This window comes from Cylas formicarius, unplaced genomic scaffold, assembly GCF_029955315.1.
Source record: "Cylas formicarius isolate icCylForm1 unplaced genomic scaffold, icCylForm1.1 PGA_scaffold_6__28_contigs__length_40554024, whole genome shotgun sequence".
NCBI classification, from domain to species: Eukaryota; Metazoa; Arthropoda; class Insecta; order Coleoptera; family Brentidae; genus Cylas; species Cylas formicarius.
In genome coordinates this window covers 29,132,403-29,159,878 of record NW_026844347.1, presented here as the reverse complement: position 1 = coordinate 29,159,878, position 27,476 = coordinate 29,132,403, and the positions used below count along the sequence as shown (strand labels likewise).

General features: G+C 33.2%; 1 protein-coding gene across 2 annotated transcripts in view; it reads left to right on the top strand.

Moving 5' to 3' along the window:
- Positions 1-27,476, top strand: part of LOC132703123 (nuclear receptor-binding protein homolog) — a 106,190-nt gene that overhangs the window by 73,071 nt on the left and 5,643 nt on the right. The window contains exons 2-8 of one of the 2 annotated variants that reach the window (XM_060672199.1): positions 11,896-12,120; positions 13,057-13,187; positions 13,850-13,944; positions 15,193-15,228; positions 15,833-15,916; positions 16,073-16,360; positions 18,604-18,763. In XM_060672199.1, coding sequence (XP_060528182.1) covers positions 11,896-12,120; positions 13,057-13,187; positions 13,850-13,944; positions 15,193-15,228; positions 15,833-15,916; positions 16,073-16,360; positions 18,604-18,763 — 1,019 coding nt within the window. The remainder of the gene's footprint in view (positions 1-11,895; positions 12,121-13,056; positions 13,188-13,849; positions 13,945-15,192; positions 15,229-15,832; positions 15,917-16,072; positions 16,361-18,603; positions 18,764-27,476) is intronic. The other variant, XM_060672200.1, reaches the window with a different exon arrangement.

The following is a 27,476-nucleotide window of genomic DNA, read 5'->3' as shown; positions in this document are numbered from 1 at the left end:
CGATTTTATAAGCTAAATAGTCGAAATATTATTTATTACCTAAAGTTACATGGAAAGCTCTTGTTGCCATTCATTTCTGATAAAATAGCGAACTGATTCTGATCATCGCGAAAATCGTACGGAGGAAAAGTTGAATAACCGCTGGAGATAACACGAGATATCGGCAAGAACAATGAATAGAGTCTAATGCTATCGCACTTGACGCACGGATACGTATTTGCTTTTTCATATTTTCATATCCCTAACGTGCCTTACGCAAATGTTCCACTTTATATTCTCGGAATAAATTTTTATCTCTTATCGACCAACTCCGCTTGTGTTCCACGGGATTATTATATTATTACTGTATTGGCAGAATAACTGTGCGTAGTAAAATAAACGCGATATATAGAGTGTTTCAAAAATATCCGAAATATGCATCTGTGATATTTCTGAAATGTGGATTATGATCTAATATGCCGTTTATACCAAACTTGGGAACGTCCATTTCGTGCAAAACGCTGAGGTTAAGGTGATCTTTTTATTCCGTTAATTTCGTTTAAACTATTCTTTCATGTAAAGGGAAGAGTATTGAGAGTTGTCCTCTTTTTGATACTATTGCCAACGAACAAAATGATCCAAGAACGGAGAGAAGGGCCTTTACAAATATGAAACAACAACAGTATGAAATACTGAGGCTCGTTATTAAGAAAAAACTTCATGTTAAGAGATCTGTGCGTAGGAGACAGACTCAAAAACTTATCACGCCGCTCTGGTTGCTCATCAAAAGCAACAGTTTCTAAAATTAAATTGGCCAGTTGGACCGCCAGCTTTCGACGCTCGGAAAAGCCGCATTAAGAAAAAGAAGAATCGAGTTTGTTAAGTTTTGTAATGGTCAATCTCCAGGTCAATTTAACACAATTAAATTAGAACATAAAATGTTCAGATTTTCTCACTCTATACCTTCCAAGTCAATATCAATAATTATAAATCGATACGTTTTGATATTTTACGAGAATATTTTACGAGAATATTGGTTTCGTTGTGGATCCTATACAATTTCAGTTCTATTTATAAACTTTCATGCAGTTAGATTTTTGCAAGGAATCGAATAACACCAGTTGTTAAGTACTTGGAACGTGATAACTTTAAAATATATTTCCTTACATATATTATATTAACCGCGCTTCGTTAAGGCTTTCTCATAAGCTAAGTTTACAGAAACCGAAGCGTCATTATACTACACTAATAAATAACTATACGAGTTGTTTTTCCATGAAATTCGTCCGAAGTAATAACTAATTATACGTGTCGGGAATCTGCGTGGTAATTTGAAAAAAGTGTTCACGCAATATTTCTCTTATCGCTCTTGCCAGGAAATGTCCTCTTTGATGACTACTTACCGACTCCGACTTCTGTACATAAAATTATTTGTATTAGATCTTAATTACCCATAAATACACACATTAATATTTATGTAAATGTTGGTGTTGCTTTGTTGCGCGTTTTTTTTTAATGTGCGTCTAACCGACCAACCTTATCACGGTCAGGCGCCAATCTCGATCTGCGTTGTTGGTTAAAATTTTTATTGCGCGCGTGACGGCGGGTGCGTAAAAAGTACTGCTTTTCGCTATTTCATATACGGTGCACGAAAAATAGGAATATCTCGGAAAAAATTAAAGCGGGATGAAAAATGTGAAGTGCAGTTTCTGGATGGTATCAATAATATAATTTTTGCTTGAATCCCATTTTTTCTAATACATCGCTTTGAGAGCGTAGATGCGATGTGATCCAAAAAAGTTTTACAATTTCGCTGAACTTTCTGTAGCACTAATTTCACACTTTTATTAGTAGCCTATTGTTTATAAAGTATTGAAGAAGCAAATAAGCAGAAAAATTAATTTTGATTCGATAACTGAACTGAACTAAGATATTTATTTATACGAGACAGTTCAGCTAATCTTGCTTCAAAAATTGAACTGACAGGGCTTTTACTTGATGAAAATCCATTTAACAAAATAAATAAGAACTAAAAGTTCAGATTTTCACGAAATTATATATTTTCACATGACAGTTGTTTCGACAACACCGTGTCTTTATCAAATGTGACATCAGACCATAAAGTTATTTTTTTAATACATTTAAAATAGTATGATTTAGTTCCCTTGCGCTCCCTTTAACATGATATATATGCTTGAACATATATCCGTTTTTTTTTAAAGATAGGCATCCTATTTTCTTTATTCAAAATATTTGGAATTTAAAGATTACAATCTTTCAAAAGAACCTTTTATAACAGTTTATATTGGTTAAGAAATTTACATATGTGTAATTTATAGATAAGCATAAGGCCATTCCGTACATACATTTTACGAGTTGAATTAGGAAATCGCGCTTCAATTATTAAGCGAGTAGTTGATTGTAAAGCCCAAATTATTTTTTTTTAAGTTTTAACTCTATTTTTCATTTTGAATTGAAAATTGTCTCTAACTAGGGTTAACAAATAGATTCTTCAAAACTTGATAATTTCATACACATGTATAACAGAAAGTATAAAAACTGTGCTTTGCTGACCCTCATATCCGGATTACAGAAACGAATAAATAAAGTCTTTAACGTTAATTAAATGAACAAACTCTGCCTTTGCAACTCCACTGTCATAAATCTAACTCGGGCACTTATTACAAATTATGTTTTCGTAAGAAATGCGAGGGCAGTAGTCAGTCAGTAGAAAAATCGGTCATTATATATAGGGTTGTGGAATCATTTTTTTTTGTGCCGATTGGCCAGTCAATTGATTGAAATAATTTTAAAGATGCAATGAAATTTATATTTATTTATTCTGAGATCTAAATGGAGTCAATATTTTTGTAGGGATTGGCCGAATCGCTAAGTATCGTAGTCGGGTATTCCTTGTAAATTAAATAATTTATTATAAAATACATATAATTATTAAATAATGATAGATAACACACGCATGCAATTGCAAGATGTTATTCAAAACATTTTGATTGAATTTGACTAGTCGATTAAGAAAAACACCAACTTTATACTTTTTTGTACATGCATTTGGTTCATAGCGGTGGCAAATAGGATGTTGATTTTTTAAATTTTTATCACACGCCAGAAACTACTATGCGGCGCCTCCGCTCGCTTTAGCAATAGTACGTAGCAACGCGAAAATCTTTGACAAATGCACCTTCCTCTTGTTGTTACACTAGAGATTATATCTATGGAATGATAAAATGTCTGTATGCTGTCTGTATTAGTGTTTTAATATCTATAAAGAGGAAAATTCAATTTTTTTACTTTTTTTATTTGCCTATTGTTGCAATTCTACAGTCACTGACTAGTCCTAGAACACCTGTTTTTTAACAGCTGCGTTGTCTTCGAACTCAACTCTTGTCTTAGGACTTAGCTTCAACTCATTTGTAAACTCAATTTATAAATACGCCGAGATAAACTTCGAATGTTTAACTGAATTCTTAAATGTTGAATTGAAAATTGAAACTTGATTGTTCTTGATGACTGCTTTTTAATAGTTTCGAATGGACGAAATTGAGAGATTGACGCGATTGAGAAAATAAATTTTTATAGTACTTATGTCGACTTTTTTGCATATTCCTCGTTTCCCCCTGGCCTCCGAAAGGTCAACGAAAGATTAAAATGCACTTGAAAAAATCGGAGAAAGACGTAAATAATCCAATAGTTCATTTAGTTACGCTACCCTAGTTTTATCGGGTCGTTGACTTTGTTATATGTCATTTCATTATTTCACTATTTTATAATAAATCGCACAATTCTTTTTAATATCGGATTATGGCCTATATATAGGTGACATTTATGAGATTACGATTCAATACGCGATACCAATAAATAAATTTTTTCTACTTCATTTTGTAAAATACCCAATTATACACCGATCGAGCGTACGGGAGGCGTCATTCTATCACTCGTCTCGTTTATAGGTGTTGACTAATAAAGTTCTGCTCCTAATTTAGTATTTAACAATACATTTTCGCGAGAAAAGTGGTTAACAATAATGATTTATGAAAATTTAATTCATTAATAAGAACATTTTAATTGTGTCATTACGTTATCTCTATCCATGACCAAAAAAATTCTAGGAGGTATCAGTCAGATTATCAATTAGCTTGTTCAATAAACAAACCTGTCGAAAAATATTTTCGAAATTACTCATCCATCTGAGAGAAAAGTGCTGGAGTTTTATTTAAATTTTGTTCGACTCTCACATATAAATCTTTTTGGAAATGTGTCGTAAACGTTACCGGTATCACGTAGGCCCCCGTATTTAACAAGAGTCAGATTAGAATAACGACTTGGGACCTGAACGAGGGCCTGAGATTTCTTGCATGGATAGAAATTGAAAGGGAAGTCATCGCACACGATCGATATAACAAAACTTGCCTAAATATTTTATGTTTTAGAAAAAATTAAGAGAAAGTGTTAAAATGAGCTTAATTATTGATTTAGTTCATCTATACTATTAATACGAGAATCCAACAAAAATAAGGCTAAAATAAGAACTAAAAGTTCAGATTTTCACGAAATTATACATTTTTACATGAAAATTGTTTCGACAACACCGTGTCTTTATCAAACCTAATATTTACAAACAACCTGCTACTATGTATACCGAAAAGTGACCATAAAACCTTAATTAATGTTGTTGTGAGAATTTAAGTTCAATAAAGGAGATGTATTTAAATCTAATTGATCGTTAAGCAATACATTTGAATGTCTCATTTTAAAAGTAGAAAATTAAATTTATTGGAAGCCATGGAGATTGACAAAATGGGGCATTAACTAGCAATTAGATTAAAATACCCCTCCTTTATTGAACCTAAATTCTCACAACATTAATTAACGTTTTATGGTCATTTTTTGGTATATATAGTAGCAGGTAGTTGGTAAATATCACATTTGGTAAAGACACGGTGTTGTGGAATCAATTTTCATGTAAAAATATATAATTTCGTTTAAATCTGAACTTTTAGTTCTTATTTATTTTGTCATTATTGTTTCACTTTTGTGGAGGCTGGGATGAGAAGGTGGCAGCATCATCCTCCCAGTTGGCTCCTTCAAAGCTTGGTGCAACAATTAAGTGTTACCCAGCGATGTTATTTATTCCTTGTTGATATGGTTAATTTTTTCTGTTTGAAAACTTGAAACTTATATCGCGAAAAGTGGTTGAATCTTATCAGTATAATTTATTCAGTCAAGCTTACTTGATTACATCAAATATTGATAATAACTGAATTCTAGGTAGGTTTCTAGCCTTATTCTTAAAAACCCAGTTACCACTTTAACTCTGAACAGCTGAACGCTTGCAGGTCACTCAAAACAAAATCAATATATGAAATTCTATCAATTTCAGACAAAAAATCGTTTATACCAAATTTTATCATTTTTGTACATTTGTACAAATGTACCAATATGAGCTAATATGAAAGGCGAAACAATTTTAAACCGAATATTGATTTGCATTTAGCTAAATCACCAATCGTGTTGTTTGTATGTTGTTGCGGCGTGATTCACCGAAAGACCCAGGCATTAGGTCGAACCCACAACTTCATTCATTTGGCGTTATCGTTGGGCCGACCTGGAAATGCTTAGTTGAATAAACTTTACAACAGTTATATTTGTTTTGCCTTTGAAATGATGCATTCCACTGTTATTTTAGGATATTTATAGCTTCTCGATAGTACCATATATACAAAACAAATACGCGCAATAAATTTTACGTTAAAAGTTCAGGAGAACTAATACCCATATACGTAATATTCATCTGGAATTTAGAAACATTGTCTGAAATGCAGCTTTGTCGCCTATTATTACCGAAAATATTTCTAATTTTGGAATTTCAAATTGGCGGCATCTATCTATACTCATCTCTTACATTTTTTTTATAAGAATGTGTCGTATATTAACTTTTTTTTTAGAAAATCGTATCACATCTTCGAGTAGATCAATAACTTATTTGACATTAGGTTATTTGTTAAATTTGGTAAAATAAAAGGTTTATTAAATAAAAACATATGCTACTTTTGTTTTCGCCTTCTAACCAAAATAGAAGAGATATAATTTTGTTTACGTAGTGATTTTCTAAATAAATAAGTCAGTAAATGTCAGGTCATAGCGGTATACTAACTTTGACTGGCCCTTATTAGTTTTTAATAACTTGCCCAACTTGAACCACCATGTCATTATGCGTTCCGTCTGCCATAAAAAATGAGCCTATATTTATTCGAATTAATAAAAAGTGCCAACGTTTTCTTACAGGATTTTTTGGCCCAATTGTAAAACGGCTTGACCAGCTATAAATCTAGCCATGCGTAAATCATGTCTAATTAAACGAAACGATGTTTTCTTTGCGGATATTTTACATTGCGAAAAGTATTTGCAATGAGACGCAAAAGATGAGAACGACCGATTATTTATTTTCTGCTGCAACTAGAAAGCTTAAATCTACTCTCGTTTGCACTTTGCTTTTGTTGTAGTTAATCTCGTCAAACAACTAATATTTGCTTAATTCCGGCTAATGCGCACAATTCTACGCCACTGAATATTATGACCTGTGCGTTTTCGCGCTATTGCTTAGATTACTATGACGTAACCTCTAAAAGACTGTTTTCTAATACCATTTTTAAATTTAAATAAATGTTTTTTAAATAAAGTTTTTGTTGGTCAAATTATTTTGCACTTCGATAGGAAGGATAGGATAGTAATAAATAAAAGATATATGAACAATAACTGTAGGTAATAATGCGTAAAGATGATACAAATACTAGCAAGATCAAATATAGATTGCAAAGTAAGACTAACAGAGCTCATGTCGGACGAAATTAGTATAAAGAAGGCTGTTCGCAAAGTCTCCATTAATTTTCAACCTATATTTAAAAGAGATATTTAGCAACACCGTTCAAGCTACAAAGGAATGGACATTAGCCGAACATCAGTTAACAACCTTAGATATACTGACGATATTTTGATACAGACAAACAGTACTGAGAAGACTTAAGGAGACAGAGAACAGAGAAGAGAAATATGATCATCAGTAAAGACACGTACCTGGAAGAATTAATGAACACTAGGACCCGCCAGTCAAATGAGAAAAGTTTTGTGCATTCACGATACCAAATTACTTAGAATGAAGATGATAAGATGCTACGTCTTCCCTGGTGTTCTCTACGGTATGAAGGGACACTAACAGCTGCTGAAGATCAACTGGGTGGAAAAGGCAAGAAACAGTGACTCCTTCGAATTTTAAGCAATCGAAATTGCCGGTAAACGTAGTCTCAAGTAACTGAAGAATCTGCATGAATGGTATTTAATGACTAGTGTTCAGTTATTCCGTGCAACAGTCAATAAGGCAATGATGATAGTAAATAGTCAAGACAATAAGAAACGACCAAGACCACAAAATACGACACCTTCAAAAATACGAACTTCTTGATTTGATGATGGCAATGGAAAATTTCCAGTAAACGTGGTCCAGGTAGAAGAAGAACGTCTTGCCTCAAGAATCTGCGAGAATGGTGTGGAATGATTAGCGTTCAATTATTTCTTGCAGCAATAAATGAGACAATGATATGAAATGTATATGAAAATATGATCGCGAAGGTGATATCCAACAACCGTTAACGATCTTGGTCCTGCAAGAACAGCAGCAGCCTTAAGACATTTTCTTCTATTCCTCGTAACAGACATTTTGACACCTGAACCCTCCTGTTGAATTTCATCGTCTAAAGTCAGTCAGTAATAATAACAAAGAAATAACTGCTCGATTTCCCTTCGAGAACAACAACGTTCAAATGATTTCTATAAACGAAAGCAAATTACCATAACAGCCGACAATCTTTAAGGCGAATTAATTATGACTCATTTCAAGTTGCATGCCGTAGTGCAAGCGGAACACGCTCGATCGAAAAATTTATTAGAGCAATAAATCAGACTCTTATCGAGTTTCAATTTTAAATCTGTGAACTCGAACCTATTGGGTATACTCATTTTCTCCCTATTCCTTTATTTTACTTAACAATTAACAATAATTCATAATTGTTATATACAGGGTGCTACGAAAAAATAAGTCATATTTGGCCATAAACCTTCCTCAGTTTACATCTGGATCCAGCACGCCTTTTCCGATAATCCGCTCATCTCATTTAATATCTTCCTCTATTTTAGTTTGCCAAGTTTGTCTGATGTTATGAATTTCCATTTTGACTTCGCCCGTTCCTGTTTCACACCTAACATTTGTCTTTTCAGAAAGCACTGATTATATGGCTTGATTTTCCGGTGTTGTGGATATTTTTTATTTTTTAGGATGAAGCCATATTACTCATGATTTTAATTTTGATGTAGTTCCTATCGGTAGTTCTTTTTTATATGTTCTCAAGGTGATATCATCCGCGTATCTCAAGGTGTTTAAAGTGCCGTCCTCATATTTTTATACCCTTTTGTTCCTAAAATATTTATATCACTTGCCATTAAGCACGCTTTGCATTCCATATAGGGCGTCAAAGTTAATTTTTTAAGATGCATATTTTATTATTATGTCTGGTGTATTTTGAGATATCTTTTTGAAATTTGGTGCACACCATACCAACTTTTTGTAGACTAACGATTTGAAGTTAGTTTCTTTTTGTTAAGTTTGTGCAATTTTTTTGTTTCCTGCAAGATCTATTATGCGTTTCTCTGCATCAACTTCTCCTCATTTATATATATATTTTTTGACTACCGCCTTAATGGATAGATATTAATGTTCAATTATTCCGGTACATTCTTTTCATATCGTTGGTTACCTTGCATTTGCGTTTCGTAATTATTACACACATAGATTGCAGCATTTCTATTCACAAGTGCGATGCGGTTGGGTTTCAATTGGCTACAAATTTTTTGAAGTGATTAAAAACCTTTTTTTGCACTTCGGGGCGACTTTCCAGCGTCGCAAACAATTTCAGGCCAATGCCTCTTTGGCAATAATTTCTCTTTTCTCTTTTATATTTTTCACACCCGTAGAAAGCGAGTATGCAATAGACAAAATTATCTGCTTTGGAGACCTCTGGCGTCAATTAAAAATACTACGTTATTCGCGCCCACCTGAGCAAATAAATGGGGAATAAATATTCCTAATTGCCACGGCAGTCACGTATTTGTTTGGCAAACAATGTATTATTAATATTCATTTTTAACGACGTTTAATAGTTGTACTTTGCATTTCCGATTTGAAAGTTAACCCCCCGTCTATCGATGACGTTAAAACTCCATAAACGAAAACTGGCGATGAAACCGACGTGGAAGCCGGTAATATAATTATCAACATTAAAATAAATCGGATTAAATACCTGTTACATATTTATTTATTCATTAAGAACGGAAAAGACAGCAAAACAAAATTAATAATAATAATAAATAATAATTAAAATAATGCAGCAAATAACTGAATCTCCCAAAGGTTTTTATTTTCCTTTAACTGATTGTAACATTAGAATAAGTGCGTCTAATTTTTCGCCAAATTATGAAAATACAAATGGTAGAGAGCATTTCCATACTAAAACAAAATAACATTATTTACTAATAATATGATTTTCCGATTTATCTTGAACGCGCACGGTGTGTTTGCATTTTTTCGTATTCTTTACTTACTTTACTTAGTATTAAAAATTAGCCCGATCAAACCCGAGTCAAACTCCGTGTTTTATCGGTCCGTTCAAATTCGCGCGGCAAATTTTTCATTCATCTAATTACGAGTAACTAACCCAATATAAATAATTTATTCACGCTATGCTACTTAAAAAAAAGTTGGGTGAAGAGTCTAGGAACAGGCGCCATAATGTCAGCTCATAAATAATTCATAACCGTTATAAGTATCTGCGTTTGTATCTGATCCTGTTGACGTTGTTATTTTTCACCGATTAATATTCATTAATTTTTCGATAAATATTAATCCCGTTTTTTTGTCGGCTCATTCCCCAGTCCAGCTGTGTGTATACGGGATTGAGAGAAACGCATCTAACATTTTTGGAAGATTTTAAATACGTATTCAACTCGAAACAAAGACCAGCAGGCGGAGTCACAAGTGACGAAAGTAAATCACATCTACAAATTTGAGACAAAGTATAATTGAGTAGTACTCTGAGTAAAGTCTGTTCATAGATATAAGAAAGTGACTAACTGATACGAATTAAGAAAAGACCCGGGCAAGCTGTAAGAATGAATTATGGCCGAACAGGTCCGTACTTTGCTTATAATTTAATTATTTGGGGTTTTGTTAAGAAAGATACTAAAAAATATTTAATAATTTAATTATTTGGGGTTTTGTTAGGAAAGATACTAAACAATATTTATTTGTGTATGTATTTATGTTTAAATCAAAAATAAAATTACAAATTATTTTTATTACCTACTTAAATTTACTTAAAATTATTCACATAATGTATCAGTATCACTATCGCTATCATCGCCTGTTCTAATTCTAATATACAGTGATAAAACTTTATGCCATAGATTTTTTGCATCACATCACAGATGTATTCCTTTTGAAGGTTCAAGCTTTGTAGAACCTCAATTAATTGCCTTTTGGTATAATCTTCGTGAAAATAAATGTCGTTATTATACATGTAGTTTTGGATTGTTGCTTTTGTGTCACATGAGGAAGGGGTTTTAGTCAACTGTCTGGTTTACACTTATCAGTTGAGTCAACCCAAAAATCTAAAACCCATGTGTTGAATACACTTCCATAAGGTAGTTCTGCCACATTTAACACCGGTTTCATCTTTGTCAAGCCTCCTAATTAAGAAATTTTACAGCGTATTATATCTTGATCACTTTCATCTACACTCGAGAAAATGTCAGCATCGCGTCTTTTTTTCCTCCCTGAAATGGGATTATTCACAATTTTCCATACAGTTGATGTTGGAATTTTCGTTAATGTGGCCGTTTCTTCTGAAGATGGTTGCTCCACGTTCAATGAGAGTCAAATAAATATTGTTTATAACTTCCTTAGTCTCAATAGAATAGTATTTTCGACATTTGGGCGGGAGCATCTCCATACATACATACATAATTCGTACACGCTTCAACACACGCTGTATTGCACACGAAATAAGAATGATTACTAATAAACTTAAACTAAGTAGTCTACCAAACCAAAGAATATTAAACACAGGTAGGTATAAAATTATTTTCTATCACGGACCACAATTTTATCTGAATTTAAATTCCGAAACTTTAGGTAATAATCTTGTTGCATTGTATGTTAATGACCACCCTTCAAAAGCAATTGGTCACTTTCTTATATCTATGAACAGACCATACCACGCTGGTTAATCCAAATAATAAATATAAACCAAAAAATTCAAAATTCAATCCAAGAGACCCGATAACGTTTTGATCTTTCAAGGGAGACGTCGAATACTTTGAGAATTTTAACATTTCTAATTTGGTTTTTGCCCTACTTGATGGTGAAAACCTGTTACTGGGAACTGATTATTCTTTCATTGCATTTGGGTTAAATTGGCCTACCGAACATGAAAATTGGTGTAATGGTATGGGCTGGCCTAAGATTGAAAGATTGAATTTCGTTTTGTTGGAAAAATAAAAAATGGTCAACCCGCATTCAATTTAAACCGTGTTCTTATAGCGTCAGGGTTACAAGTGGAATTTTTACTAGAAAAATAAATATGACCATGTTGCTACTCGTTGCTGAGTTTACTTAGTTTTTTTATTTTTAATCTTTTTAAGCTATTGCATACCGTTGAGTTTCAACTAGCCGGTATGTAATACGCTGTGTGTCGATAACTTTAAGCAGTTTTTTTGATAATTTAATTTAATTAGAAAAGTCATTGAAGCATTTATTTCACTCAGTTTTACTGAATAATTATATCTTTCCAGGTTGAACAAAGGGATGTCCCTGGTATTGATTGTGCATATCTCGCGATGGATACCGAAGAAGGAGTGGAAGTCGTCTGGAACGAGGTCCAGTTCTCCGAACGGAAGAATTTCAAAAATCAAGAGGAAAAGATCCAAATGATATTTGAAAATCTCACGCAGTTAGATCACCCAAACATTGTCAAGTTCCATCGGTATTGGACGGATACACACAATGACAAGCCTCGGGTAAGTAAATTTTTATTTCCGCCTTCTACGGGCGACGGTTACAGCACAGACGTCAAATAGCAAACTAAACAATAGACCTATTGTGGCGTTTTACGATTGTCGTATTTCTATTATTGCGTTTTGGCCGGGACATGTAAAATATTAAAACTACTTCCCCATTTTACAAGTGCCCGGTTTTTATCACTTTCATTTAATTTAATGCTGCGTAAAAAAAAACAAGGGCAAAAAGGCGTTTGCAATAAAATTTACGATTGTTTTGTTTTTTTTCCATCATCTTCTTCTTGCGAATCCCATTTTGCTACTTATTTTGAGAAATATAAATTACCTTAATTATGATTTAACAGTTTGGATTTTTCCTACCTCGCAATAATAAAAAAAAATCCATTCTGCTGAGTTCAAAAACACTTTATGTTTTTTTTTAAGTATCAAAAAAGGAATAGGGCGGTTTGTCATCCAAAATTTGATCAAAATATAAATTCAATGTAGTTACAGCAAATTGATTTGAGAAACGAATTATTTAAATCTTTTCATAAAGTTATTAACAAATACCCACTGAACTCCGCTTACCGAAACCAATATGGATTTATGTGAGACAAATTCTATTTAAAGCGAGATGGATAGTATTGGGGATTGTTACTCTTTGTCATTTTTTATTTCTCTGTATTTCAATCCTTTGTCCTTCTTTAGACTCGTCTTGGTTTGGCCATTTCTTACAGTGACAATGGTGTGACCAATAATTTCATGCTGGTGTCTACTAGCCATCTTTTTCTATTGCCTTACTTTTTTATCAGATCGTTTCCATTCCAGTTTAGATCGAATTCATTGCAGATATCATATCACAGTTTAATAACACAATGCAACGTAAATGCATGAAAAATATGTTTGATGTGTTAAATTTTCATTTCGTTTAAGGTGAAAATCGTTTCGTGTTTTTAGGTTATCTTCATCACCGAATATATGTCTTCAGGCTCGCTGAAACAGTTCCTTAAGCGCACTAAGCGAAATGTGAAGCGATTACCCCTGCAAGCGTGGAGGAGGTGGTGTACGCAGATCCTTTCGGCCTTAAGGTAAATAGAACCCGACCTCACGCAACGACCCTTACCGATTTGATTACCTAGTTTTAAGGCTTAATTTAAGGAAAATGTGTATTACTTAGCTTGTAAGATTATTTTTAACACACTGTCCGTATCGTCCACAGTAATCGAATTATTTTGTAAGTATGTCACGGCATTACTGTGGCCGATGATTTATTTTATTTATTGTTTGTCTTGTATCATCTATTGTCGCATATATATATTGTGTCGTTAATATCGTGTGTTCACAGTATCATCGTAAAGGTAAGTGAAATACGAATGCAAGTTTCGACTGTACTTTAACTTTTTCCTACCACTCCCCATAATAATAGTTGGCCGAACCGGAAATAAACTGTACACAGAATACTTTTCTATGACGTATGCGAATATTCTGGGGATATCCATAGAAGCGACAAATACTGCTATGAACATACTGATGGATATTCGGCGAATATTCGTCGCAGTAGTAGTAAGAGATAACAATTGTGTCGCAGTGGAATTGAAAAAGAGGATGAATGGAAAATGTTGATGGAGAATTAGGTGGTACGGTTCGAGCCGGCTTCCGAAAAAAAAAAGAACAGTTTCCAGGGACGAGACCGGCCGGCGAATCTTCAAAAAAAGAGTCATTCTATGAATGCAGTCTGTTTTCTTTCCAGTTACTTGCATTCCTGTTCACCGCCAATCATCCACGGCAATCTGACCTGTGATACCATATTTATACAACACAATGGACTCGTCAAGATTGGATCAGGTAATCACAAAAAATTCAACTCACCGAAAAATATATATTGCCGAGATTTATTTCAGTATTTTCAGAAAGTGCTTGTGTAATGATCATATTGGTTTAAAAAATTTTGGGATATTCGCTGCATAGATGGTAGACTGATTATGGTAGACTATTTTCGCTCAAGTCTGACTATGTCCTGTTCAATTGTTTTTTAAACCTCTCCAAGCGAATTTTCATAACTTTCAATAAATTGGCGAATGCGCCAGGTATTGACATTTAGTATCAAGTTTATTTATAAATGTTTGTTGATAGCACGTTTTCATAAAATGTTAAGGTAAGACGTAAAACTTTCTACTTTATATTGTAGCACAAGCTAAATCAGCATTATAATAAATTGGCTGGTTCTTATATATTTTTTATAGGATGCTTTAACTGATTAAGAATCTTACCGACCAAGTATTATATTTAAAGAAAATTAATATTAATTTTTTTCTTAATTAAAACAATAAATTTGAAATTAGCCCCCTGTCAAAGGTTTGAGACATCTAAAACATCGAAATTTTTAAACTTCTACAATATTTAATCAATTTTCAATTGAGACCATACAAAGCGCCACCTGTCCCTATGTATTGTACTAATTCTCAATTTCGCATACTCTTTCAATTGTTTTGTACAATTTGTATGTTCTTTTATGTACCCTTTGCATCTCTGTGATGAAGAGAATATATTATACAAATATTTTATTTGAGTTTGCATCATTGCATGCTTTGGGGGTCTCAAACTTTTCATTGTTTAACTTGAAATGGTGATTATCTTCTGGTCTGTAGCTTTCAATCATGATACGACCACGAAGAACAAATATAATCGAATGACACTTCATTCTTTAGATCATCTTCATTAACAAAGACACTTGCTAGGTTTTTTAAACACTGTGAACTTTGCGTTTTCAGACTTGGGCATACAAGCGCGATCTGCTTAGGCGGTCTCTATTTGTCATGGTCGAGCGTGTCGCCCATGTAAGATTGTTTTCCAAAAATGTTACATCGGCTAACCGACGCTTGGCAATGAATGTGCTGTAAAGTGATCGCCACCCTTCGCGCTTCAACCATTTTCTGTAAGAAAAATATTTATCTGTGTGCTATCTGTGCCCCTTGTGTTGTGAAATTTCTGATGTAAAACGTTCCCAACTCTTCTTTTACTAAAAAAAAAAAAGTTTTGTGGGTATCAATTTACAGGGATGTCTCAGTACATAGGTCTTTTTTTATTTTGCAGTATGTGTCTCTGCCGCAACCGATTTTTTTAACGAGAGTAAGTAAGGATATGTAATCGTAATATAAATGCATGTTTTCTAAACATCTGCACTCCAAAATTCATTCATTTCGATTTTTGAAAGCCTTGAAGTACCATTTTTGAAGTACCATTTTTTTCATGTCTTTCTTGTTAGGTATATTCAATATTTGACGGGGTGTTTGCATCGCTAATTATTCAAAGCTCAATGTTAAAAAACAGATTACTTGTTGCCACTCATGTTTACAGTTTCATGCGCATGAAATTGCAATTAATGCACATAATAAATTACATTGACCTGTATTTGTCACTGTCAACGATTTTTAGTTGATGTTTGTTCATATTTTGATCAATTTTCTATCTAAAAAAGTTAATCACATCAAATTTATACCCATTAACTTTGTGTTAATAACATAGTCTCACACTTTAAGACATTTTACATCACTGATTTCACTAAACTTGTTTGGCATCATGGTTCACTTATGTGGTTAATTAGTACTTTGCGGAAATGTGCCAACACAAATAGAGAATGGTTAAACAGTTTATTTATTTTTGGTCTTCATCTATCAGCATACGTGTCAGTGCTAAAAACTGTTAATGCTGATTTTGATTTTCATCTCTCTAGTTGCTCCTGACTCCATTAACCATCACGTCAAGACCTGTCAGGACAACTTCAAAAATATGCATTTCATCGCGCCCGAACATCCAAGTAAGTATATCTACCGATCTGGGAGTTAATCATTCGGTACTAATCACTTTTTTGAAACAAATTTCCAGTTTCTGAGTTGACGTCGTGTAAATATCCCAGTTAACTTTTGTTTTATTTTAGCAATCAATTGATTAAGTAATTAACAATTTCTTATAGCGATAATGAGCCCCGCAATAGACATATACGCTTTTGGCATATGTGCCTTGGAAATGGCCGCCTTAGAAATAATAGGAAACGGAGAGTCTGGGAACAAAGTGACTGAGGAGAACATTTTGAAGACAATAGAGCTGTTAGAAGACGAAAGTCAAAAGGATTTCATTGAGAGATGTCTCAGAAAACATCCCGGCGAGAGACCCACTGCCAGGGAGTTACTGTTCCACCCCCTTTTGTTTGAAGTCCACACCCTCAAGTTATTAGCTGCCCACGTTTTAGTTGCAAATTCAGGTAATTTTTTTTTTGAGTATTACATGACCACAGCTATTTAGTAGCTGGGACAACAAAATTGACAGTTACAATGACTTGCACATTGACTGTATTTTGCCTCGTTTAAATCTTTTACCATGTTATATCATACAAGTATTTTGCCAATTTTCGGAAAAATGAATTTCATCATTGAAGCTCTAATAATAAATTGTTGTATTATGCACCCACTTATTAAAAAATAATATAACAGGGCTTCAGTTGGTTAATATTAAATGAGTCTTCAGATACTCTCTATCAGATGGCGCTGTGATAACAAAATATAGATATTCCTGCTATAATCATTGATACAAATATGTTATGGTGATAATTAACTTCAATTGAGTTTGTTATTAGTGTGATTGCTACTTTCTAGTAATTGAAGGTGAATTTTATTCATGCAGAACTTTCAGTAAAAGTTTAATTTAATGATATTGAACTTTCGTTTGCTCTTTCTTGCCGAAAAAAGCAAAAATTCATTACACTTTTGCCTTGACTTTGCCAAGGGGGTTACAAATTGTAATAGATCATACAGTACGTTATTTTGTAAAATTCCACTTTATATACGCCTTCAATCAAGAATTGTTTTAATAGTGATTGATAATTTTCATCGCAAAAACAATTCCGTGATAAAAAAGCTTGTGTGATAGACATCTTAAGAGGGCTTAGATAGTGAATTATCTGACAAAATACAAGTAAAATTTTCCATTACGAAAATAATTTTTGCGTGTGTTTTGAAGATATTTTTCATTTTATGCTTAAAACCCAAGACTATTGTTTTTTTTTACATTGTTTTGCGTTTGCTAAGCACTCTGCAGATAATTGCGTATAATTATACAAAAATATAGTAACAACGTCGACAACAAATTATTCCATCACATTTCCTGTCTTTTTTTTTTTGGATTAAACTTAGCTTACAACTTAAACAATTTTTAGAATAATTTTTGGAATTTTGAAGTATTAGTAAAAATGAAATAATTTTTAATAATATATTTTGTAGTTTGATGAACTTAATATTAATAACTTTCGAAAAGGAAAGTTAAAAAGATACAATTTATAGATACAATTTATAGATACAATTAAACATTGTTTGTCTATAAATTATTACTCAAGGTGGCGGAACAATGGTTTTTCTTGTCATTCCTGGTAAACAGACATAAATATTGTTATTGTAAAAAAAATAAATTAATTTAAAAAATCCATGCTGTCTACTGTAAACATGTTATCATTTAAGTCATAAAAATAGTGTTCCAAATTAGCCTTTGAATTTATTGATTACCGTTATCAACCGATTATTGTAAACAAGTTGTTTTTGCTAGTTAAGATGTCATCTATATAAAATGTATCCTAATACATCAAATTTATTTCCCTTTTGAGAAAATTAAATAGAATTTTGAGAACTAATTTTATATCTCGGTAAGGGTCTACTTTATCAATGTAGTACAATAATTGGTGTTTTGGTGTCAGCAAAATTATGACCACGTGAAGGTGTTGTCGATTTTGGAAATGAACATGTTCTTATTTCCATTATTGCATATGAGTTCTGTATATACATGAACTAATCTAAATGTTAATTATACATTTTGTCTCTGTTGTTTGAATCCTTGTATTTACATTTAACTAATCTTAATCCAACTTTACACATTACTTAAGCTTTAAAGTAATTTTGCAAAAGTGGGTTATTCCATGTAATAAACAACAAGAAAAAATCATCTATAACGTCATGTTCATACCATATTTTTTAAAATAGGTTTTAATACTCTAAGAAAGCAGAGAATTTGGAAAAAACTTAGGTGTATCTGCAAAATAGTATCTATTAATGTATTTTTGTTTTTAATAACATTTGTCAGAATAATTTTTTAGGTTGCTAAAATTCAGTATCAACTTTTAAGGGTCATAGTCATAGGTCAAATTTATATGATACCAAAATATGTTAATTTTTCAAAGAAACTTCCGCAGACTATCCACAGATAATATCGCCAATCGTCATGTCTGCTTCTTCAGAGCGTAACTGAACTGAAACTGTTTCTAAACTGAAATCGTTTCAGTTAAACTCTGAAAAAACCACAAGGTCGATTGGCGAAACATCAGCAAGTTCGATTTATCAACAGACGCTTTTTACCAATATAATTTTTAAAGAAACAGTGCTAATTAAATTACATTCTCGTTTACTTCCAGCTACTAATTGTTGTAACAAGAATTATAGGTGATTATTTTTATTTTTCCAGCAAACATATCTGAAACAATTACGGATGAGCTAATGCAAAGGTGGTATGGTCCAGAGGTTGTGGTGGCCGAACTCAGGAAGAAAAGCGGGGACCAGGTCCCAATTAAAATGACTGATGCACCAGTTACTGAAAAACTGGAAAAGTTTGTGGAGGATGTCAAGTAAGTCAACTATTTCCATTGAAAATTTTCTTGCAAAGCGCAGTTTTTGGCGAGGGTTACTTTAGTTTTGATTTGTCAACATTTCAGTTAAAATTATATAAAGAAAAAAATAAAAAAATAAAATGCTACAAAAAAATAAGACTTCCAAAGTGACACGCGATTTTTAAGAGATTAGAACTAACGAATGTAAATTTCCTTCGTCAGAGATAAAATATTCGATCATCTATATTTTGGCTGTTTTTCGATTATTGACAATATCATAAAAGTCGATTTGGCAAAATTATTGAACCCCAGTATTGGTTAAACAAACAATATTGAAATTCGAAACTGATAAATGTGAAAATGTAATCTTATGAAAAGGTTCAATGAAAGGCACAAAAACTATTATTTTTCGATTAAATTTATAGGCGCGCACTTAAGTTTTTTCGGGAAAGAAAATCATTTTTGCGCACACAATATTTTTGTCGACCCTATTTTGATGCACAATTGCTAAACATTATTTGTTTATATCATATTATTGCTTCGTACGCCTAAACTATACTATGGGTGTATATATTACTTATGAAATTATAATGTATATTATGATAAACAAGTTTAGGATTTTTTCATTTTATTTTCTCAGGTCGGCTTATTTTTTTAAAGTTGTTGGGCACTAAAATATTTTGATTTGTTTGCAAGTTATGGGTGGACATTTTAATTTTTAAAACTTTAAAAAATTGTGTACAATTTTAAATGTATATGTAATATTGAAATTCGAAAAAAAATTGGGAATAGAAAATTGATTACACCTCGTTGCTGGTAAAAAACGAGTGAGTTAGAGAAGGTCGAGTTAATTTTGTTTGTTTACGTTATATTTCTTTCGCGAACCTACCTAAATAGGATTTTTTGTTTTCGATATTTAAGATTTTCTTTATTTGCAAATACGAGCAAGATTTAAAAATGTGCTCTTCTTAGACGCACTTGGGTATTTTCAGCTGCAAGCGTGCGCAAAGCGTCATTTTAATCACTCTGGCGAGTCGCGTCTTACGTTTCTGATACTTTGCTCGCTGGTTTGGGAGCGATCCGATAATTTCGGTAGATGTAAGCGCTGTTGCTATTTTGAAATTTGCCAGTCCTCGCGCTGACGTCACACGTCACTCAATGAACGTTTTCGGGCTGTTGTAAAAATGTACCCATAAAACTAATGGTCGTAGAAAAAGGGTAGTATGCAACACGTTGATAAACTTCTTCCGACACTGCTTTATTAAAAATCATCACTAAAACGACATTTATCAAACTTCCTCTGTTCTATCTAGTCTCTGTTCTGATTTGATTCATATCGTTGATGATCTTGGGACCCGTATATGCATCGCCAACTGCTAACCTGACGTTTGACGTTCAAATTATTTCCTTTCACTTATCGAAATTGGTTTAGATTTTTGGCTCTATGAAGTAGAAATTGCTTAGCCTTACAGCTGTTATGTTTTCGATTACAATAACGAGTTATATGTGAACTAATAATCAATGCATATTTTTGACCCAATTGAAAAATATAAATGCCCAGACTTTGTGATAACAGCGGCGAAGACGAGAAAATGGAAAATATTTTTTGAATAAAGGCAGTCGATAAACCCATCGACACGCATTGTCGTAATTGTGTCAATTTACACGCGACCGTACAATAAAATTATTACTGCCATAATGTCTAGGAGCGAATAACAAGTCTGGCAAGGCCGACGCTCGGGCAACGCAACAACAAAAACAAAAAAAAAACACGCTGATAAGATTAATCCGCGGGCAATAAATAAAATGAAGTAACGCGTCAGGTATCTTTAGTCTGTGACCAGCTTTCGACTCTCGTATACGTTTTCCTCGTACTCGCGCGGTTTTTCCGCTAAATTTCCGGTCTGCCTTCAAGTTTTTCCCGCCAGTCCGATAGTTAAAGCTGTCCGGAGAGGCCGTAACCGTTTTGGCATCGTTTCCGTGGGACTTTCGAAAATAAAACTCCGTTTCGTTTGAGGCTATTTTGGGAACCCGCGCGTCCCGTGCCGTGTTTGTGTTCGGACGATCCGTCATAAAACTTTATTGTTCGTTTTTCACCGAGGTAGTAGTAGTGAATACACTCGCAAATGTTGGCTTTTGATAACCAGATGTCGACCTCCAGTCTGCACCTCAAATTATTGGCAATGTACGTTGTTTTTTTCTTCCATTCATTTTTCATTTTATGCGGTTGTGTGTGACTTGTTCGATTGAAGTATACCTGCATTTTTGTCGTTTTGGTTAGTTGGTTTGTTGGTAGCTTAGCATGTTTGAGCTCTACATCATAAATGCGCCACGAGTCTTGAGGAGTATTGAAGAAATAATTTTGGTTTGCACTTGCTATTTTTTTTGTTGTTGTTGATAAATTTGTACTTTGAAAGTGGAAGTTAGGGGAGAATTCAAAGTAAGCGCATCTTTGAGGGACTCACGTCTCGACGGTCTCTTGAACATGGAAATTTTTTAAGAAAACGACTTCTACCATCTTTCAGTCATGTTTCTTTTTTTAACATTAAGATTTTCATTAGCAGGGCTGAAATTTAATTTAAACTTTCGACCGATCGATTCCTTGTCACCCTCCTCAAGGTATGATGCAATTTCGTCCTTATAACCCTGAATTAGATATTTATTTGCACGCAAAACGTATTTCGATGTTGAATTTGCTACTGCTATTCCATATTTCCAAGCTAAAAAGTTCCGAAAATTCTCATTTGTTTCAATAAAATATGTAATAAATAAAATATCACAATGATTTTGCGCTAGTGTTAAGTAACTGTTACGGGATTAAATAAATGTACAGGGTGGTTCATTGGTAAATATACACCCGCCTTTACCTGGGTACTTAGTCGGTTCTCAATCGCCAATACCACAAATGGACTGAGACACTAGGTAAAAAACACATTTTGTGAGGTTTTAATAAGTCGGCTTCCTCGATCTGTTCGTTTATCAAAGTGTCAGAAATTGAAATATCGAAATACAGGGTTGAACTGGAAGCAAGGACCGGATTCTAAAATTTCAAAAGGAACACTTTACATCAAAATTGAAATTTTATTTTAAAATATGGATAGAGCGTAAAAATAAGCAAAGAAATGGAAATTCGATATTGGGCTGTACCGTTTTTATTTGTAGAAATTAAGTTTTACCTGTTAATATCAACCAGCCTCTGGGTTCCTACTGAAAGTAACAAAATTTGTCCAGATTACGATTAAAGACACGCCCATATTCTCTATTTTGTTTTTTTATACCTAAAGTTATAGGACAAGAAAAACTTATATATAAAATCTTGATAGTAGGATGATACCCTATTAAATATTAAAAACTCTCAAGTCCCAACATGCTGCCAAAGTATGTACGTATACATATCAATGAATCATTGTATATAAAAAAGACAAAGAAACGAACTTTTGATAAAAATTTTGTTGGCGCACTCTAATTTATTACATAGGACTATAACGTCGAGTTGCCAATGTTGTTTTTCATTTTAATACGTTGCCAAAAAATTCAAGCTGAACAAATGTAATATTCTGTGTAATTTGATGCCCCTTTAATTTAACTTTAATTTTGTTCATTCAATTTATTAAAAAGCAATTTTTGCAACACACTGCTGTTTAGTTCGTAAAATAACCTCCACTTTGCCAAACACATTCTATCGCCAAGAAAAAGAGGATACGAATGGAGGATGTGTATAATATTAATGGTGCAGTAGGAAAAGCGTCATTTCTTCTTTAGTTTTTGACACTCTTTACATATTTTTCTTACATACATTTGTTTCTTTGATTTCGTATATTTTCGGGAAAATTGAAAATTTCGAATTTTCGCTAGTAAATATTTTACTGGCGGTTATTTTCATTTAGATGCTTCTGCCCACAAATGCAATCACAATTAGAAATATTTATCTTTTCAACCAAATGGAAAAAATCTCTTATTCCTAATAAATAACGTAAAAGATTATTTCTTTTATAAATCGGCTATTTATAGTTGTTTTTTATACTTTAGCATTTGCAATTTGTCTATTAAAATATTAAATATTTGTATAATATTTATTTCAATATTTTTGTGCCCCCTGTGCAAATTCGCAATAGATTTTTTTAAATTTTTTCTCTTTGAAGTGAGAGATCGTTTTCCAAACACGCCGTTATACAACTTACGAATTGCCCAATTCAATTTCTGTCACTGGAACCTATCGTATCGAATTGAGCGGTCTGGAATGTGGCATGTAGGCATGGTCGACATTGGAACATTTTATTTCGAGCCGTACAACGACAATGAACGTCCGATAAAAAATGATGTGTTGCAAAAGATGAGTCACTTGTTTGTCACTTTATTAAAACGCGTCGAATTATCACAGACCATAAAACCTTTACGGAGTTTTAATTGTATCTTAAATGTCACTTGCGGTCTTTTCTTTTTTTGAAAGGATAGCGATTTAAGGATTTATTCGACGTGTCGGCTAAAAATGTGAAAACCCGCTCGCCGAGTACCCGAAGTTATTATCTTTGTTTTTAAAAATAATTTCCTTGACCGCAATAAATGAATTATTTTTGCGCGAGTTTAAATCGGAAAATAACAATTTGGCAAACGCAGACTCGTGGACGACATGGTTTCTACACGGGCGCGTTCGTGATTCTGTAAAGAAGGATCATTGTAGAATAAGAGAAACAAATTTGATTTTGAGGGCCGCGAGATTTTTTTTCGTATTTTGCACAGATTTTTTTATTAATATCTCAACCACCCCTTTGACGAGACTTAAAATTACACAAGTAGAGACGAGACACACGTTGTTTATTTCTAAATAAGTATCAACTTTTCGAAAAATTCGGTGACTTGCAATTTTTTGTGAACAATAATGGTTAAGGTGTCCTCAGACACGCCACCGGAACTTATAATAATTTAGTTAGGGCTATATTTGCATCACAGTCAAGAACCCAAAAGAATAAAATACCAATTGAAATCAATGACATCCGACATTGTAGGGCACTGGTTGATATGAACTTTTATACTTGAATGTGGTTCAAAAGTGCGCCTCTCGATTTACTTAGCATTAGTAACACCCTCTATGTGGCACTCAACTTCTAACATAATTTAGTTCAGACTGAAATACTTAATTAATTCATGGTCATTAAGTAGTTAATACGCAATATGTTTTGATTGGTTTTGGTTAGTACTGGGCATGTGTAAACTATTAGCGAAACCAACTATAAATTTTGGTTCAATCATCAAAAACTGTTCCTGTTAACATGTCTTGATAGTGGTCTCTACCTTGAATTACTCATAAAACCTTGCGTTAAAAATTAATTATTTGTATGTATTGTAGTGTAGAGTGGATTACTGAAAGACCCAAACAAAATGGACTTTCGTGTTTAAAAATTCGAAGCAAAGAAATATGTATCTGGTCTGGATCGATGTCATCCGTTTTAAGCCTCTATGCAAACTTAAATTGGCCCGTTTATGATTACCATTACTGACAAGGCACCTAAAAGTTAAGTTATACCTAATTTATTACACCTTATAGCTTTTGTTTGTTTGTTGATTAAATAAAAAAAAAGTGTTTTGTACGGATTAGCAATATTTGTTATTTGTTTTAACCCATATAGCTTTCGCACATGCCTCTACATTTCACCCCTAGCCTGGGCTGTGCGCCATTTTCTTTTTGTTTCTCTTAATGGAATCAGGGCATATTTTCAAAAAATATTTTCGCATCCAAATTTTTTGACGATCTGTCAGCGGCCATGTTGATTGTTAAATTCGCAAGGTCATTGGTTAAAACCAAGATTATTATTTATCGGCATAGGCAGGACCTTTATATATCTGGTTTTAACCATATACTTATGGCACTAGTACACAAAATGAAACGCGATCTACACATATTTTGGAAAAATGCTACAACTGAAACTTGTCGCATTAAACTCTTGACGGACTTATTGACGTCTTATTGGTTGAAATACGATATTTCAAATGGCCACCCTTCTCAATTTTTTTTAATAGTTCCTTCAAAAATTCCTGTATTTTCAGCATAGTATCCATGTGGACTTAGCCATTACTGCGACTACTTTGTCACGTGATGTCAGCGGTTTTACGCTTAGCCATGTCGTTTCGAATGTTCCGCGGACTTTGATTCATAGAACAAACAATTTTCACCCAACAGGCGATTAGCCTAGCCGAAACTAATCTATCTAATTTAAGCCACAAGCATCATCACCGACGCGAAACCGTAATGAGCCCAGTTTGTCGCCAGCTTGTCTAATATTTACTTTATTAAACTATCACGTCACGAGACCTGCAAGTTTGCGTTCTCGATTGTTTTAAATTTCGAACCGGTTGTTCAGAAATCGCCTATTTTTAAAACAATAAAAAGTAGCTTTCGTAGAATCGGTGCCTTATCGTGCGGCCAGTTGGTTTTAATTGCTGCGCGTTTACGCAAATCGATTACCTTTTAATCATTTTTATTGTATACTTACTGATTTGATTTAATTTAATCGCTTTCCGACGCGACTCGAGGATCATTGTTCGGGCTAAAAATAGTTTCGGTGCTGTACCTGTACTTTTTTTTTTGTTTCTGCGGGGGTTACGTTACACTTCCTCCTGCGTCATAAAGCGATGGTCCCGCCTCTGTCTCTCGATTTAACACTTAAACAGAGAGGTCCCAAACCCGTTGAAGAACTGGGTCGCTAGTAACGTATCAGAGAGTATATCAAGTTTATATCGTGTTAAAATAAACACCATTAAAAAATATACCACCATAATTGAAATGAAATTAATCCAACACGCATTTGTTGAATGTATCTCGTATGCTGTCACATTTTTAAGCCGCCTTTAATTGAGTTTAATACATTTTTACAATCACAAATGACAATTTGGCAGTTTTATTTCTAATTTCAATAAAACTGATAGTAGTCACCGAATAGGTTTATTAACGTGTTGTATATTTTTTCTATGATCATTAGTTTTTTGGAAACATTTTTGCATTTGAGTGACGTCAGAAGTGACCTCAAAATGCCATCCGTGGCTTAAATCTAATGACTCAATCACCGGACGTCTTAAAGGGGCACTTTGCGCTCACTTGAACGGTGTATAATTGGATACTTTAGAGTAGACAGTAGAAAAATTAAATTTTTGATATTGGCCAACCAAAAAGAAAAAAAATCATGTCATTAACTCGTCACTGTTAAAGGTAAAATTAGCTAAAAAATAAATGTAATTTTCAGTTTTACCAGTGACGTGCAAATAAGTCTATTTTTGGAACCAACAGCGACAGAGGTATTAATTTTTGTGAAGCAAAGTTAGCATTAATTTTTCGTGTAGAATCACACTCTTGAATATTCGCGTATACTTGACAAACGTATTTTAGGAAATTTTGCACGAATTAATTACTCGTGGAAAATTACAATTTATTTGCTGCCTGTTTTTTGGTTCACGTTTTTTGATTATTAAAAAAAATGCAATGGTAAATGGCAAATATGAGTAGTAGTTGTGTAGTAAGTAGCTTATTGGCTATTTCTACGATAAAAGTAAATTATAGCAGGTCGAAAAAAAATACAACAAAAAACAATTTTAAGAAGCTTTAAGATTTTTGAAAATTTTTTAATTCTTAATTCTTTTATCTAGTTTGGGAGTTTGTTGGATACATCTACATTCAATTTGATATGTAAAGTCTATGCTGTGGTATAGTCAGTCGGTCGTATCTCATGTTATAATCATATTGTTTTTATGAATAGAATAAAATGTCTAGTGAATTTCTAGAGGCCGTCATCAGACCCACTGGTTGGCCCTAATTTAGTTCGTAAAATGGCCAAGGGGTGAATTTAAACCCAACTTCAAATGGAAAATATCACATTTTCGCTTGAATTCCAATATCTAAATAAACTTTACCCGATTTTAATGATGAAAGTCTAATTTAAAAATTGCTTTATTTTGCATTGTTTTGTTAATCTGTTACGCCTAATACTGAAACTATTTTTCCATAAAAAAAATGCAAGTATATATACAATAAACATAAATTCTTTTTTTCAACAAGTTTAAGAACTGCCCCTCCCAATTAAGAAATAGTACCACTAAATTTGTGGTTCTTATTTGTCAACTATAGTTCTGATGTATTTTATGAAAAATATATAACCTGTTTTTTTTTACTTTAGGAAAATAATTAGTCGTTGTCTAAAGTTTATTTCAATTAATAAACTTTCATCTTGAATATTTGTTTAATTTAGGCACTCTAATTTAAAAGATTTGGCGTAAAGAAAATTTGTCCCCCCCCCCCCCCTTCCCGAATTTTGATAGAAAAAAATAACAAATATAATCAAAGCTTAATATTTCACTAACGAAACACAGGTTATTTAAGTGGTCGCGAATTAGACGCCAAGGTCATTTGTCGAAGGTCGCCTTTGATTTTTGCGTTCGGACGGCATCTGCAATTTTTCTACGCTTCAAGATCGTAACGTTAATGCGGTCATATATATTTTTTTTAATTTGAAAATATACGAAACGCCAAATCGTCCCCGACATAATTCGGGGGGTCGGTGGATTTCCGCGTGTAAATGTGCGCGCCTGTTATTTTTTATAACCTTGCAAAATTATCACCGTGTATTCTCAGATTTGTTAGTCACGGTGCCAAAAATATCGCGTTATTTTGACACAATATGTTTCGCCCGCTCGTCGCTTATAATATTCGATTTTATCACCGGCCATTCGGCACTTCAACGTT